At 44.3% G+C, this 16,379-nt stretch overlaps 1 protein-coding gene across 5 annotated transcripts in view; it reads left to right on the forward strand.

The window, feature by feature from the left end:
* Positions 1–16,379, forward strand: part of DOCK9 (dedicator of cytokinesis 9) — a 2,709,375-nt gene that overhangs the window by 281,141 nt on the left and 2,411,855 nt on the right. For 3 of the 5 annotated variants that reach the window (XM_069639823.1, XM_069639827.1, XM_069639829.1), the window contains exon 1: positions 4,737–5,454. The exons of 1 other annotated variant lie outside the window; for it this stretch is intronic. In XM_069639823.1, the coding sequence (XP_069495924.1) occupies positions 5,296–5,454 (159 nt within the window). In that variant the 5' untranslated portion in view covers positions 4,737–5,295. Of the gene's footprint in view, positions 1–4,736; positions 5,455–16,379 lie in introns of those variants that run through there. One more of the 5 variants, XM_069639824.1, reaches the window with a different exon arrangement.

The following is a 16,379-nucleotide window of genomic DNA, read 5'->3' on the forward strand; positions in this document are numbered from 1 at the left end:
TCTGCAGGATACTTCCATCTGTGGTTGCAGAACAATACCATCACCTCATCAAGCAGAACCTTTGCTAGACCTAAACTGTAAGATCTTCTAGAAGTCCCCATCCCACATTAAGAGGCCACTCCTTAGATAATGCTGTGCTGTACAGCATAGAGACGAGTGAAGTCAGTTCTCCCGAAGTGGTTTGGTCTGACCACATGATGCTTCCTCACTAAGTGGAGGAATTAAGCCACACCCAAACGCAATTCACCTCGTGGCTGAATGATGCATACCCTAAATAAAATGAAGCAAAACTGTTGTGAACGAGATTCCTAATGGCAAAAAAAAGACCAGCCGAGATACAACGACCGTTCTTAGCAGGTTCTTACCATAGTTTGATTTCCTATCCATGCAAGAATACTTGACCTCCAAGTTGCCATAAACATTCCCCTCCCACCCCCCAGAGAGGTATGTTTATGCAGAGATTTATCACCCCAAATGGCACTAATTTCACCATAGCAGCGACTCCAGACTCATCTACGACTTAAAAGCCACTCCACTAGCCAACACAAAATACCCACTCCTCCACTATGCACTCCAACACCTGCCCACATCCCACAAAGAATGGTTTCTGTTCTAGCCTATTGGACCACATGATGTCTTCAGCTCGTCAAAACTCCATCAGCAGTAGCAGCGACATCTCAGAAATCGTGACACAATTTTACTCTCTCACATCATCGCTCACTGTTCTGTTCAGACTTTAAAACAAATGTATATTATTTTTCCATCCCCACCTTTTTTCCTGGGTTGCAGTTGGTATTCCGACTACAGCAAAAAGAATCTATGAATCATTTACCGGAAACCAAGCAAAGCATTGTCATTTATATATTTTGAACAGCAGTGGCAGTAGTTACTGTTTTAATGTATAGCAGTACTGTATAGAAGCTAGGATTGTTCTACCTTTTAACATGGTCCCTATTGTCAAGTACTACTAAGCATTACAATATTTGGTTTTGGTGTATTGGTGACACTGCTCTCAGCTACCACTTTCCAGTTGTTTTTGTGGACTTGAAAGAATGCTTAGGAGTTTGACATGACTAGGAACTGTACATGCACCAAACATTTAATGTGTGCAAAATTCCACAAGTATAGTTGTGTAAGGATACACACAGCATGGAAGGCGGTGCAGTGCATGCTCATGGAGGCAGCAGCCGAAAACGGTGTGCCCTTTTAGCTTAAAGGGTAGATGTTGGGTGAAGGTTTGCTGCAGCTGTGTAGGCTTTTTTTCTCTTTTCACCTCGACTCCACCATACTTTTCCAACAACATAAGTAACAGGGCTTATGATGGCAATGGCTTGCTAAAGGTAGCTGCCTGAAAAATGTATATACGAAGCTAAAATGGCCGTCTTCATCAAAAATGTGTATTTGTCCAATATGTGTACTCTGGTATGAAATGTCACTTAGAGAGAAAGGTGATTTTAAATGTATTGTATTTTCGGAAATGTCACATTTATGTACATTTGTAATGCCTACTAGGTGAGACATACACATATTAAAATCCTTGAAATGGAAAACCTCAGACTTTTGCCGTTTCTTCCTGCACACTCCATGCTTATGAAATTTTAGCCAAAGGCACAGTGTCGTTCCACACGCATCTGCTTTCATCCACAACTCGAATGACACTTTGCAGAACACTTCTGCCATAAGAATGCAGCTACCTTTCATGACAAAAATTCGAACAGTAGCTACACACATACTGACTATCTTCTCACATACCCCCTCTCGACTACCTCTAAACGACCTCTCTCCACCCATCTACATGCCAACTCGACATGGGTGGCGCATACTAGCACCACCATACCTTGGACTTCTATCCCCGAGGACGTTCAACCTACAGCGCGTGTGACCATACCAATGGTGAAAGGCACTATACAAATTACACACTACTGCTTTATATTTTTTTAACAAGGTTACTTCTGCAATTCTGTAGAATGTTTTTTTTCTCCACTGCAGCTTATAAATACTAAACTATTACTAAGTTATCCACCTTTGTTCTAGTCCTTGCGTTTTTCTTTTTTTTTTTTTTGCACTGTGTATGGATTTTTTTTTATATTTTGTGTTTTGAAAGTTGGCACTCTGCCAGTAAATTGTGTTTCAAAGCGCCCACAGGGCAACAGGGAGGGGACATGGGATGAAAACAATTCATACACTGGAAGATTAAGACGAACTTACTAGGACTTGTGAGCATGCAAGTGCAGAGAGAGGGGAAGAGGTAGATGTGGGGGTGGGGGGGGTGGAGGGGGAATGCTGCAGTGCCCATGCTCGTGAGGGAGCAGCAGATGTAAGTGCCCAGAGTAGGAAGTGCTGGGGAACATTTATCTGCAAAAAATAAATAAAAGGCGAAGTGCAGGCCAACAGTGGCAAGGCAAGTGCTGCGTTTAGAAGGATGGCTGAAGGCGATTGGGTGTGGAAGGCCAGGGCCCTGAAGGACAAATAAGGGCTCTGGTCACCAATCACAGTGCTCATGAAATTAGCAGAGGAGGGAAGGAGGGAGGGGGTGATAAGGAAAGTCTTGAGGAGCTTCTGGAATGTGTGGAGGTGTGGCTCAAGGGGAAGAGGAAGGAGGATGCTGTTGTTCCACAAGAGGGAGCCAGCCCTATCTCGCATTCCTACCACTGCAGCGGCTTTTTCTGCAATCTTTGTTAGTGTTGGAAAATGTTTTCTATGATGACTTTTAGCTTCAAGAAAAATGTGTTTATTGCTCATTCATTCAGAGTTTTCATGCAGCACCTGAAAAATGCTATAGAAAAGGTCAAAAAGAGTGTTTGTACCTTGCTTGGGTTCACCTGTTTTTTTTTCTGGTGATTGGTTAATTTTGTAATTCAGGTTGGCTTCGTTAAACATTCCACAACCACAAAGGGACACTGAACCGAATGAACACATGTCTGCCTATCGATATACCCACAAACGAATTACTATTGTAAACGCATGTTATTTTGAATTTTTGATGTTCTTCGGTTGATGACGGCCACGCTTCAGAGTGCATAGTTACATGAGGTAGTAGTGAAGGGAGATGATATAAATATCAGAAACTGAAGAATCTCTGCAGCCAGAGTCTTCAGTGCTTTGTGGAGCCTCAGTCGAACTTGCTTGATCTGTCAAAGGAGTATTTTGGAATTTCAAAGAGATGAACCAGCATAAAATGTTTTTCATCTGAACAAGCGGGACGGAAGAATGGCAGTTTGTCTTTGGAGGAAGGTCTTGGGAATTCCAGAAACAATATGAATGTATTTGTTTCAAAGAAATAGGGTACCATCTGAATCCACTTTTGCTTGGGTTCAAGACCGAAATTATTCATACTGTGTTACTGTCCACCCACTCTGTGACCTCTTAAAGTGCTCCAATCCAGGATCAATCTCCGAGATTCGAATAATGTAAATCTCCATTCAGTGATCCAGAATATCCCTCCAGCCTGGCAAAGGCAATCGGATCATGACACGACAGTCAGCTCTACGTTCTCCCGAGTGTGAGCGTATAGTGGTGACATGGCAAACGTAGGTAATAAAACTAACCCTCAGTCTCTCTTTGGAACCCTTGCTTGATGGACACTGTATTGCCGATTCTGCTTCTTCGCACCCTCAATTTCACCAACAGTAGTGCTGCATATGTTTAATACCAAAACACAGTAAAACTATTAAGCAATTCGTTAAAAAATGAGCCGGGAAAAGGCTGGCACTCGGCCCATATGGATGATTGTACCAAGCTAATTATTCAGCTTTTTGGGGGGGTAGCTGCTTGTGAACGCAGTACACTGTTGTGGAAGAAATTACTATTCGCATTTATGTTACGTTGGTGATTCAGGATTTGGGCCTGGTTTCCCTGACGCCACCAGGGAAGCACCAAACGAGGGCGCATTAGTGGCAAGTTCTGTGGGAGTCGCTTGCCTATCAGCAGCACAGGATGGTATGAAGCCCCTAGTACATTTAGCAGAGGTGTAGCCAGGATTGTCTGACAAGTCGTGCTAGAAGATAATGTATTTGGGACTACCACAGGGACATTAACATCTGTAAATGCCCACACAGCACTGCTGAGTGAGCCTTTACACATTTTGGGTGGGCCTTGCTCGCTCAGGCCCTACCCTGTCTACGCCTCTGACATTTAGGACTCTTTGTATAGGTGCAGTCGTGTTTAGTTAGGGCGATTGGTGGACAAGTGCCTCTCTCCTTGCCAACGTCCCACGCGAGTACTCACGTAACCCACTTATGTCCAGGTGCAGCTAGGGATGGACTTTTGCTTAAGTACCTCTGTGGAACACTTCTCCCTTTCGCACCCCTATTTGAAGATGCGAGAATGCATATAGTGCGTCATTAGAAATCCACAGGAGGTGTTCATTTTTGAACGCTGAAGCTTTTTTCTTTGCGATTGCGTTAGGCGGTGTGTGGTAATATGAACTATAGATGCATTCGACCATGGTCGTCTTAGCATGCCACAGTCAGGCGGCGACGATTAAACAAAGTGATTTTCTTCCAGATGCAAACTTACAAACCATTTCTTCCTCGGATGTTTGAGAGAGGGGGGAGTAGATTGCAGTGTCAATCTTGCTCTCCCTGGTGGCTGGCTGTCAGCAAGCCATTATTGGTGCAGGCAAAAGCTCGCATGAGCATGTCTAGAAAGGGGCATGTAATGCGTTTCCATAGCAGCCGCGGTTTACTGATTGCACGCTCTTTTTCCACCTTTTCTCTCTTTAAAGCTGTAATGCAGCATTAAGCATGGGTCTGTATATTTAGGTCAAGAAAAAAGCATTTGTTGGTGCTAGCTCTTGGCAAGGCATGCTGGGAGACGTCTCGTGCAGCTGCCGAAGATCCTCTGTGGCTGGCAGAAGCAAGTGCAGCAGAATCGACTCCTCCTGGACGTGACTTGGGGGTTGGGGGCGTAATACGCGGAGACTGCGCTGAGGCACGCGTTCTCTCAGTTCTTGCATGATGGCTCGATGACTGTCCTTCCCTCAGCTTTATGCCGTCTGGGATTTTCAGCGGATGGATGGATGGATGCATGCTGATGCTGATGCTGAGGCTAGATCATTGTAGGATATTTGATTTGTGCAAGTGTCCACCTAGTTGACCATCCTCCTTACTTTTTTTTCCGCTCGTGATGCCTGCTTTTGAATCGGAGGGCAGGAGAAGGAGCCACCGAAGGGGATCTTGTGGGTGATGGATTGCATTTCGTACCCATCGAAGATGGTGCAAAGGCAGCTTTTTGGACTGATGCTGGTGGTGCTCGCTGAGGGCTGCCACTGATGTCACCCATCAGACATCCGGAATGGGTTGCACTACCAGTGTCGTTGTCTTCAATGGCATTCGCACCGTGTTCGAGAGAAACTGTGCCCATATCTGCAAGCAGCAGGGCGACAGCAGTGCCTTGGAATACACGGCGCACAGTCTGGGGAAAGAAGATTCGGGGCTGATCCATTCCTTCCTGGTAAATGCGTGCCCTTTTCAGTACAGAAGGTGTGACATGCGGAGTGTGTTGGTGACTTGGAATGTGGGCTCATGCTGGACCCTTGTGGATTTGAATACCGATAAGGAAAATGTGTAGTATTGCAGCATCATTCTACTTGGATGCAATCCGTGCTTTGCATAGCCTTGACATGTGTGCTCTACTTAAGAATGCTTAAGACCTACTTGCGAAATGTTATGTTTTAATTTCCTTGTGTAATTAACAATAGGTTTGTCAGTGGCATTGGATGTAGCCTGAGAGCATAAACTGCTTGGCGTGTCCTTTTTTTCATCAATATTCCGGGTCGTGCATTACTACTTTAGTCGCAATTTCCCCTGAGGCGCACTCTGTAAACGTGAATCTAAGGGGGAATTCGTGTCGCTGTATACACTATATATTAAGGTTTGAAGCGGAGAACACCGCCTCAATGAAGCCCTGTTTTTTTCGTCTGTTTTCTGGATTCGCATTACGTTTTGTTTTGGTTTTTATGCGAGCTATAAGGGGGCGCTTTTCTGATAGACTTATTAGTAGACGTTTTATTCCGCCGTACATTTGGGGTGACTTGGTTTGGTAATTTCAAATTTGTGTTCCTGACCCCATGGCAGCGCTTTACTTGGCACAGATGACCCAGTGCGGTAATCCATATAGTGCCTTCTGAACTCGCTGATAAGTGTTTTATGTACTTTTTTTCAGGATAAATTGTCACCTGTCTAATAAATGGAGGCTTTTGAACGAACGTTACTTGTGGAATGCATCCCTCCCACCATTGCAACCTCACCAGGATGGGCTTTCCAGGGTTCATTGTATTTTTCTTAATCCTATTAAAAAACTTGCATGAAATCGCCTGACCTCGCACTAGGAGTATGTAGTAGACTCCGTAAATAAGTATGTAAGCTATTTTATGCACATAGCTAGGTGGTGTGGGCCGGGGTCTTGCGCCTCAGAAATATGTATTGTCAGATGTAGAACTGAAATACAGAAGCGTTATCTGAAGGAGGAACACATTATTTTCTTTCTAAGCGGACACACTCTGCCTTATTAAAATTAAATGTATCAGTTAAACTAAAATTGTTGTCCTTGCTGCTGTTGATTGCTGTTTTTAGTTTACATGAAGGGGTAAGAAGCTGCGGTTTTTAGTAACTAGTTTACCCATAGGATTTGGAATACCTGTGAATGTTTCATGTGACTTAAAGGCAGAGTTACAGATTGTCTGAGCACTGTGCTCTTATTTGTAAAGTAGCCAAGGGGAAGATAACAGCAGCTTTAAACACCCCATAGCAACTTGCTACTGTTGGTATGAACTCGCAGGGTTCACCTACAAGCGGATTTCACAAAGACCATGGCCTTGCAATGTATCTCACTAGGTAGAGCTCAGCTGAGGACTCGTCCATTGTTGACTTCTTTCCCCATCCCCATAAAACACACACAATGTTAACCATACATGCAACTATGTCCCCTTATATCAAATCAAATTAACACACCTGTAATGGCTTTAACACAAGACCCACACACATCGCAAATAGTCCTTATATTTTGCAATGGGTGTGGGGTCTGCTTGACTGTCTCAGATTGACACAGGGATCGTGATCGATAACCAAACCAGAACAGCCCTGACTCTCCTTGCTGGTAAAACTGATGCTTCACAGATTTCTTGCAACACTCACACACACTTACACTTGCACGTTGGCAGTCCCATCCCAGCGCCCCGACTTCTCTGCATGCCCTTTGTTCTTAAGTACCATGCCCTGCTTCTGAACTTGAAATGAGATCTATGCTCCTGGGTGTTGGCAACCTGCAGCTCTTCTCACATTTTGAATTGCAACTCCCATGATCCCCCTCACCATTGACTTTGCTGCAGGTCTGACCTAGATGTGTAGTCTTATGGGTGATTAAGATTTGTAGTCCAACATATCTGGTGAGCCAAAGGTTCGATATCTCATCTAGAAGCACATAGCCTTTGCCATCCTTTAATATTGGGTAGCAAAAACGTCAGATCCTTCCCAACAAACCTAGGGCTGTGGACCCTCACTACATGGCCCACTTTCACACTAAGCACTTTTAGTCTACAAATGCTCAATTCCGTTGTGCTCTTGTCATGGAGGACAACTCTTGAAACCCACCTTCTTACCATGAATTACTTTAAAAGGGGTATGGCCAGTCACATTGAGTCAGTCTTTAACCTTTGATCGCTTCTGCAAGCACCCCTTACCAATTGAAGCTCTTAACACAAGCTAATAGGATGGCTCCTTCACAAACCTATAAGTCGTCTCCACCAATCGGTTGGCCTTATTGATTCTAGAAAGATGTTCTGTGATGCTCTGTAGTGACACTTGATAAAAACTCAGTCTTGTGGTAGACAAACTGGACCCTATTGCCAGTTACCAACGATTGGGGAATTCCCACCCTGTCCATACTTTCATGAATTCAGTAACTGTTTCCATTGACACAGTTTCCAGGGCAGCCACCTTCAACCATTTAGATGTGTGATTGACCATGAGTAACAAAACACGGCACCTTCTAACCAGTGTTTCAAAGGGACTGATAATGTTAAACGCCACCTTGTTCCATACGTTACCCAGGACCTCCACAGAATTAAGCAGTTGCACTCTCACTTTCTGACTTATCACTAAGCACAGATGGTCCACACTATCTCACTAGGCCTTCCACAATCTTATACAGCTGCCAGTAGGTTTCTCGCAACTGCCTTTTAATAAAACTCCTTCCGAGGTGTCCCTCTTTAAGGAACCTTGAAGTAAAAGACCATCCCCCTAGTGTAAACTGAGAACAGAATGTGTTCTGTAGAGCGAAAGAGGTGCTGATCAAAAAATTATTCTGTGTAGGAGATTTCTGCCTCTTACTCTCTTCCGGGACCTGAGAAAGGTGAATAGATGTGTGCACGCATGTGGGGCATTTTTCAACAAAGTAAAAAATGTTCACAGACTGCACCCATTTCTACAACTCGTTTTTAAAGACAGCCTGTCAATGCTAATGCAATGCAGAGACATGCATATGGAAGTTGAAACTTCTGCCACATGTAGAAAAATATGTATGGCTTATCATCTGGAGTATGGTTATCGGCAAAAAAAACTCAGCCTTGGTCCCAGAACACTTATTTCTAATGGATTGTGTCCTCCCACAGATTCCTCATCTTTGATATACCGACATCCTGCTTGCAGCTTCAGAAACGTTTTCGACAGCAGAGGCTGCTATGCAAGCATCGAGTCGATGTCCCTCAAAGGTTTCCATCCCGTGCTCGGACGTGAAGTAGTTGATGGTATAAATAGCACGCACTGCGCCCGTTGCCTCAGTTCTGTTTTTTCCGCATGCACAGAACATGTCTAAACTGTTCAACCCACCTCAGCGATTCTTACTTTGAATTTCTGCGTAGTTACTCTTCTCCGAGTACGTCTACTCCAAAAACGGGGTTTAAGAGGTGTGCAGACTGTGACTCGAAGATCACAGATACGCACAGGATATGCCTGCCTCTAGTGCCTCAGTAAGGAGCACATGGTCGACGACTGTGGCTCCTGTCATGCAATGACTAACAAGGCCTTGATAGGGAGGAGGTCTAAACTCGTCCTAGGTTGGTCGGTATCAAAATCCCCTTCCTCAACTCCTTCGAAGAGGTAATCCCCTGAATATAGGATTTTAAGGGATAAATCACAGCAAAGACCTAAAAAATGCTCCAAACATGCTAACCGGTCAAGGAGTGATTTGCGTGATTCTTGGTCTTCTCGAAGAAAATCTAAGAGACGCCATCGTTCTTCGTCTTTGCTCCTTATTTCCAGTCAAGACTTCTGGACATGTCCTTTGATGAGTCAAAGCTTTTTCGGTCAAAGGTCGACGGCCGCTTGGAGAAGCTTCAGGTTTCACAGGCAGCTGCAAAATCCCCCTTCTCGCACACAGCTATAGCCTGTTTTGCTTGATTCCTCCACCCTGCTCTCCCTCCCCTCCCTCCAGCCTATTTCTGCAGGAGTCTGTCGTAATACATTCTGGTTTCACCATCACCGTCTTGTGGCCAATGCTGGAATTGACTTTTCTGGACTTCATTGATTCACAGTGCGTCACCGTTTCTCAACTCTCATGCTGGACTTCCTTTGCATCTTGTACTCATGGTGGCCCTGAATCCTGCTGTTCCCATCTTCATCTTGTATCCTGGCTTGCAACACTATGTGTTACTCTTGACTTCTGCAATTGTATTCGCTTTCCCCTCTTGCTTCTCCACTCTCTTTTTGACTGCTTACTCTCTGTTCTCTCCTCCTCTCCCTTTCTCCCTTTTCTTATCTCCTCCTCGCCTCCCCTTACTTTCTTCTATGCACTTACTCTATCAGAACTATCCCTGGACTTAGTATGATAGCAACCACGTCTGTCTTCTCCCCCTTCCCCTTACTTGCCCCCCCTCCCCAGCGCTATCTGAAATGTCGTCTGGCCTAGTACGATAGTCGCTTGTTTTGTTCCTCCCCTCCCTTTATGCACCCGTCCCCCTCACCTTTTGTTTTTCTCCAGCTCTACCAGAAATGTCGCCAGGCCTAGTACGGCAATCGCCTGTCTGTTTCCATTTCCTTCCCACTCCCTCCCTCCCTCCCTTCCTTATCTATGTCTTAGCTCTTGCACTATCTGAAATGTCATCAGGCCGAGTACGATAGTTAATTTCACATCCTTACTGTTCATGGCCTGTAAGAATATCATTGTATTTTCCCTTGTTCCTTCCCTTGTTCCCTCCCTTGCCTTGAAGCACTTTGAAACATATTGTGTATAGGCGCTATATAAATAAACTATTGTATCATATCATCCATCAACCTCAACAGCAGAACCCGCCTTCCCATGGTTGGAGGGGGTAGTCTTTTCGCTTCTATCCTTCTTTTGGACAAAGAGGTAGAGGTCATCCTGCCCCGTAGAGGAAGAACAGCTCAGGCAGTCACCTCATCACTATCCTCTGCCACAGCCCCATAACCACTCTGATTTCTTTATGCTCAAAACTCCAGTGGGTCGCAGGTTGACTCAGATTTTAAAAGAATGGCGTTACATTACTTCAGATGCTTGGGCACTGCGGACAGTGGCCCAAGGGTACTGCCTCCCATTTCTAAAAAGGCCCCCAGTTTGTCCACCAAACAAGCAGTCTCTTCGGGAGCCAGACCGCTCCATCTGCTGGAGAAAGGTGCAGTGGAAAGGGAACCTCTAGCGACGCAACACCAGGGTTTTTACTCCACTTTCTGGTTCCCAAGAAATACAGAGGACTGCAACCCATCTTGGACCCGAGATGCTTGAACAGGTTCCCCAGAGGACAGATTCAAGATGGTCACTCTTTCGCAGATCCTCCAGATCCTTCAGCTCCAGGATTGGATGCTGTCATTTGATCTTCATGATGTTTACTTTCATGTGCCTATACATCCCAAGCACAGGAAGTACCTGAGGTTTGCCATTGGCCATTCTCACTATCCATTTCAATTACTGCCATTCAGGCTGACCTTCGGCATGAGGGATTTCACCAAGTTGATGGTGATAGTGGTAGATGATCTAAGGAGGCGAGCAATCCACATCTTTCCCTACTTAGACGATTGGCTGATCAGGGCCCCTTCTCCAGAATAAGCTCTGGAACATCTCAACAGCACCGGTCACTCTGTCCACAAGTCGGGCTTCTCCCCCAACTTCAAGAAGTGCAAGGGACACGTTCCAAAAAGTTGCAGTTTATTATAGCAGTCCTGGACTCTTCCTGACATGGTATTACCCATTTCTCTTTCACAATGAACCCTCTATCCCTCAAGCCTTTATCAGGTTTTGTCATCCCTTTCCTGTTCCTCCCCTAAAAAATTCCCCAAAACGCACCAGTATGCTACTGGGACGAAGAAATGAACATCACATCCTCATTTTATTAATACAGACGCATATCAACCTTATTTGGGTATTGGGACGACGATGTCTAGAACAACACATCCTCATTTTGTTACTGCAGACACATATCGACCCCAGCCAGTTACTGAGACGAGGAGCACAACAAGAGTAAAGCAGGACTACCGCTTTAGTGGGGAGCTGTCTAGTTCTTTTTGAAGGAATCATGGAGGTGGGAACTTTAAAAGCCGGAATCAAGATGGAAATGGAGTCCGCTGTGCAGGCAGAGGCAGCAGCTGGGAACGCAACTCAGGTCAGCGGTGTGGCAAGCCGAGCGTTCGAGACCCGTGTGCAGCTGCAGAGTTTATGCTGCAGGAAGCGAAGCCAAGGTGTGCTGGAAGCCGGTAGCAGTCTGCGAGAGTGAGACTGGCATGACCAATCGAAGCGATCACAAGAATCCTAACCTGCAGATGGAGCATTGCTGGGGAGCTGCACCATGAAAGCTGCTGGGAGCAGAAAATCGGGTAACGCATGGGAAAGCAGAGACCCATTGCGGCAGAGACCGTGCAACGCTGTAAGCTCTGAACGATGGGTGTAGGAAACACTGTGCTGGCAGGTGAATATGTGATGAGCATGATTTTGAATGCCGAAGAAAAGGAAAGCCTTAACAAGTGCTTTTGAATAGCAAAGCCAAAACAAGTACTTTTGAATAACAAACAAACTGAAAGTCATTATAAATACTTTTGTTGAATGTCGAGCAAAAAGCAACTTTTGAGCACTCGTGAATGGACTGAAAGAAAGGTAGTGAAATTAATAGATACGACACACTGTATTTGTTGAAACACAAGTATTGGCACAGTCAAGATAACACCCAGAAGGGTATATAGTATGATGAAACTTAAATTCACAAGAGCCCTAAGAATATAAGGTGGTGTAACAAGTAATTAAAGGAATTGCACTATATGAGAAAACAAACATTGCCCAAAGCCAAAAGAGTTCACGGAACTGCATGTCACGAGGAAACTGGCATTGGCAAGAGCCACGAGAATATAAGAAGGGGTGAAAAGTTCATGGTGGCCAACCAAGCCACGATTCAGTGTCAGAAGAGGGTGACACTGGTGAATGAAACAAAGCATTGTTGTCAAATTGAAGCAACGACTTATGGTTGATGAGAAACAGCCAAGAAGGGGGATAGGTTGCATGACCTGTAATGGGTGGAGCGTGTGGTCAGACAACTGCGCCTACACCGAGGACCCTGTATGGAGAAGCCATTGAAAGTATCCATAAAGAAGTTTGTTTGGCAGCATCATTTTATGTGACTTTGAAATCAAGATGGTGAACTGTCCATGTGAACTAGTGAAAAGAACCTCTATCAAAAGAGATGGGAAGAGGCCCAAGGAACTGTATTGTTTTGAGAAAGATGGAAGATTTGAACTCTTGGGGAAGACCCCAGTATCTTGTGAAATATTTTGAACTTGGGGAAGGGGAAGCCAAGTACAAGCCAAGAGCTGGAAGAAGCTCTGCTTTATTTTGAACAGTACCTATTTTGATGCTGACCTCCCTACACATTGTATACAGTTAGTTGTGAGGGAAAGTATATGTTTTAGACACAGCCAGCCATTTGATTTGGACTTCCTGACACACTGTCCTTAATTTCCTTTAGGTAGGGATATCCCACCTTAGCATAGGGCAAGTTAGGCCTTACTCCTTATTTATTTATTTTTATTTTATATATTTATATAGCGCCGACTGCCCACGGGCATCGGGGCGCTTACAAAAAGACATGTACATGCTCAAGATCGAGCCAGAAGAGGCGACGGGACGGCAGACAGATTTATACCGGTTAGCTAATTCAGAGTGGCCTAGTCGAGGGATTACTTGAAAAGCTCTGTTTTTAGTTTTTTGCGAAAGACCAGAAGGTTGGACTCCAATCTAAGGGGCTTAGGTAATTTGTTCCAGTTGGAGGCTGCTCGGTTCGGGAAAGCTCTGCCCAAGCCAAGTTCTTTCTTGAATTTCAGGGGCGTTATCAATCCATTTGCCTCTGATCTTAATGCCCTATGAGGATGGTAAAACGTGAGTTTGGACTTCATGTAGGCAGGTGCTTTGCCATATAACCACTTGTGAGTAAGGCACATAGACTTGAATTGAATACGTTCTTCTATTCTTAACCAGTGAAGATCTCGTCTAGCTTCACTTATATGTTCACTTCTTGATTTCATTTTGACCATTCTGATCGCGTTGTTCTGGACAAGTTGGAATTTTTGGATGTAATGCTTACTAGCTCCTACCAGGAGAGCATTACCATAGTCTAGACGTGACATGACGGTCGCTCTTGCAATTGTGGCGCTGTTTTTTTCACTCAATAGTGGTCTGATGGCTTTAAGTAGCCGGATGTAGTAGTTGCAATTTTTACTAACGTAGGTCGCCTGGGAATCAGAATTGAGAGATGCTTCCAGCGTCATGCCTAAAGTTTTAACCTTGTCTGTCACAGGGATAAGGGTCTCTTTGATTTTGAAAGCCTGATATTCCGCGGGGAGTTTGGTACGTGCCTGAGTAGAACCAAATACCATTAATTCGGTTTTGTTTGAGTCAGGCACATCCAGTTATTGTCCATCCAGTCTTCGATGTTACCATAGAGTGTATTTAGAGTCTTACTATCTTTAGCGTAATCCCCAGTCAGTTCCAGGACCAGCTGAGTATCAGCATAGTTGGTGAAGAATATCTGGAGTTGTTATAGTAGCTCACATAGAAGCCAGATATACAGATTGAAAAGTAAAGGGGATAGACTAGCTCCCTGTGGAACCCCGCAAAAGATGTTAAATTCGGAGGAGAATTTGTCACCCCAGTGTACTCTGGATATTCTGTTTTCTAAAAAGGATGTTAACCAGCTTATAGATTCCTTGTAACAATTTGCGACCTTCTCCAGTGCTTGTTGCAAGAGCTGGTCGTCAAGCAGGTCGAAGGCGGCACTCAGATCTAACAATATTAGTAAACCAGCCTTTCCCTGATCCATAATTTCCAGCATTTTGGACTGTAAATCCAGCATGGCGGTTTCAGTGCTGTGCGCCGCTCTAAAGCCAGATTGTTGAGGGTAAGATCCCATGGCTTTCTACATATTCTTGGAGTTGGGCTGTTGCTATTTTATCTAGTACTTTAAGTGTAAAATTACAATTAGTGATGGGTCTTAGGCTGTTAGGGTCGCGAGGATCAAGGGTAGGTTTTTTAATCAAGGGTGTGACGGTGACCTTTTTTATATTGTTGGGTACTACTTGGTCCCGAAATGAGGTGTTGACAATTCTAGTATAGAGTGGCGCAAACATTTCGGGATGTTGTCCTTATCGGCTCCAGGGAATTTCCTCCGAGAGGAGCTCTGGAGGGCACATTTGAAGTGGACTGGGCGATTCCGTTCCTGTACATTTTCCCACCAATTCCAGTCATCCCTCATGTCATCAGGAGTTTTAGAAAGTTTGGTAAGTCCATGATCCTGATTGCTTTGGATTGGGCCAGGAGGACGTGGTACCCGGAACTTCTGGTCATGTCCATCTGCCCTCAATTTCATCTTCCCCCGAGAGCAGACCTACTGTCACAAAAGGTAGACGGTCTTCTTCACCAGAAATCATACCTCTGAACCTTTGTGCGTGGTTTGTGTGAGGTTAAGATGCAAAGATACACATTCCACCAGAGGAGTGGCAACCACTTCGGCTCTTCAAAGGGGTGTACCAGTGCAGGACATTTGCAACTTGGTCATCCATACAAACTTTTTCAAAGGACTACTGTCTATACACCTTGTTGACTCAGGACAATAGGTTTGGGAAAGCTGTTTTGCACAATATGAACCAGTAAGAAAAATCCACTGCATCCATCTCCTACAAAACTGCTATCGGAGTCTACCAAAGATGAGGAATCTGTGGGAGGAAACTCCATTAGAAGAACAGATTACTTACCCACTGGTGTTGCTCTTCGTACTGGATGTTCCTCCCACAGAGTCCTCATCGCCCTCCAATCTACCCCTCTGACTGTGGGTGATTTTTTTAATTCACTTCTCTCTTTCAAAGCCCATGCAGATTTTAGTACTCCTAAAGTCGACTGTGCAGAAAGAGGGAAAAACTACAACCGAGGCAACGGGTGCAGTGCATGCTATTTATACCACCATCATCAATGTCACATCCGAGTACGGTGATGGATACCATCACATGACATCGACTCGAGGCCGCACAGCACCCTCTGCTGTCGAATGCATTTCCGAACCTGCAAGCAGGATATTGGTATATCAAAGTTGAGGAATCTGTGGAATGAACATCCAGTTGAAGCGCTATTACCAAGGGTAAGTAATTTGTTAAGCTTCATGGCTGCAAAATAACTCACTTTCTCAGCATATTCCTATAATTTGGAGGCATGTGTAGAAAAAATAAATCTGTAATTTTAAAATGTGTTCCTTTCCGTTCATTGGTGAACTCGTGGGAGAATGCAATTGTAAATGCGCAATTCGATGATGTGAACACAGTGCCATGTTTCAATCATTGTATCTCGCGGTAAATTTCATTTTGAATAACGCTGCAATTTTATTTAACTTGAAATTGAACATTCCTGAATAAGTAACTGGATTCGGATTGGAGCAGCAGCCCTAAACTTAAAATTTCTGTAAATCATGTGTTAAGACTTTATATACTTCAAGTAAGAATCTTGGGCCAAGCAACGTTTGCTCAATTTGTTTTTTCTATGCTCAAGTTATAAGACAATGGTTACTTCGAATCAGTCATTTTGAGCCTCCTACGCCAGTAAAATGGAAAAGAGTCAATTTCCCATGAACTCCAAGTGACATTGCAGGTCAAAATCGGCATTTATTTGACTTATAATTCTTGACAAACTGAAGAAAGTTCTTCCTGTGCATTTCAAATCAAAACTTTAATCATTTGAATGGAAGGCCCTACCAACTTAAAACAAATTACGAATCTGTACATTCACAACGAAGGACATTCCATGTCTTAAATTGTGTGTTCTGATCTAAAGAATGTAATCTTTATTTGATTAAACTTGCACATTTTGATCAAGTGTTTGCGATTAATTGAAAGGTGTCT

Source organism: Ambystoma mexicanum, chromosome 7q, assembly GCF_040938575.1.
Source record: "Ambystoma mexicanum isolate Mex_15411 chromosome 7q, UKY_AmexF1_1, whole genome shotgun sequence".
Classification (NCBI taxonomy): domain Eukaryota; kingdom Metazoa; phylum Chordata; class Amphibia; order Caudata; family Ambystomatidae; genus Ambystoma; species Ambystoma mexicanum.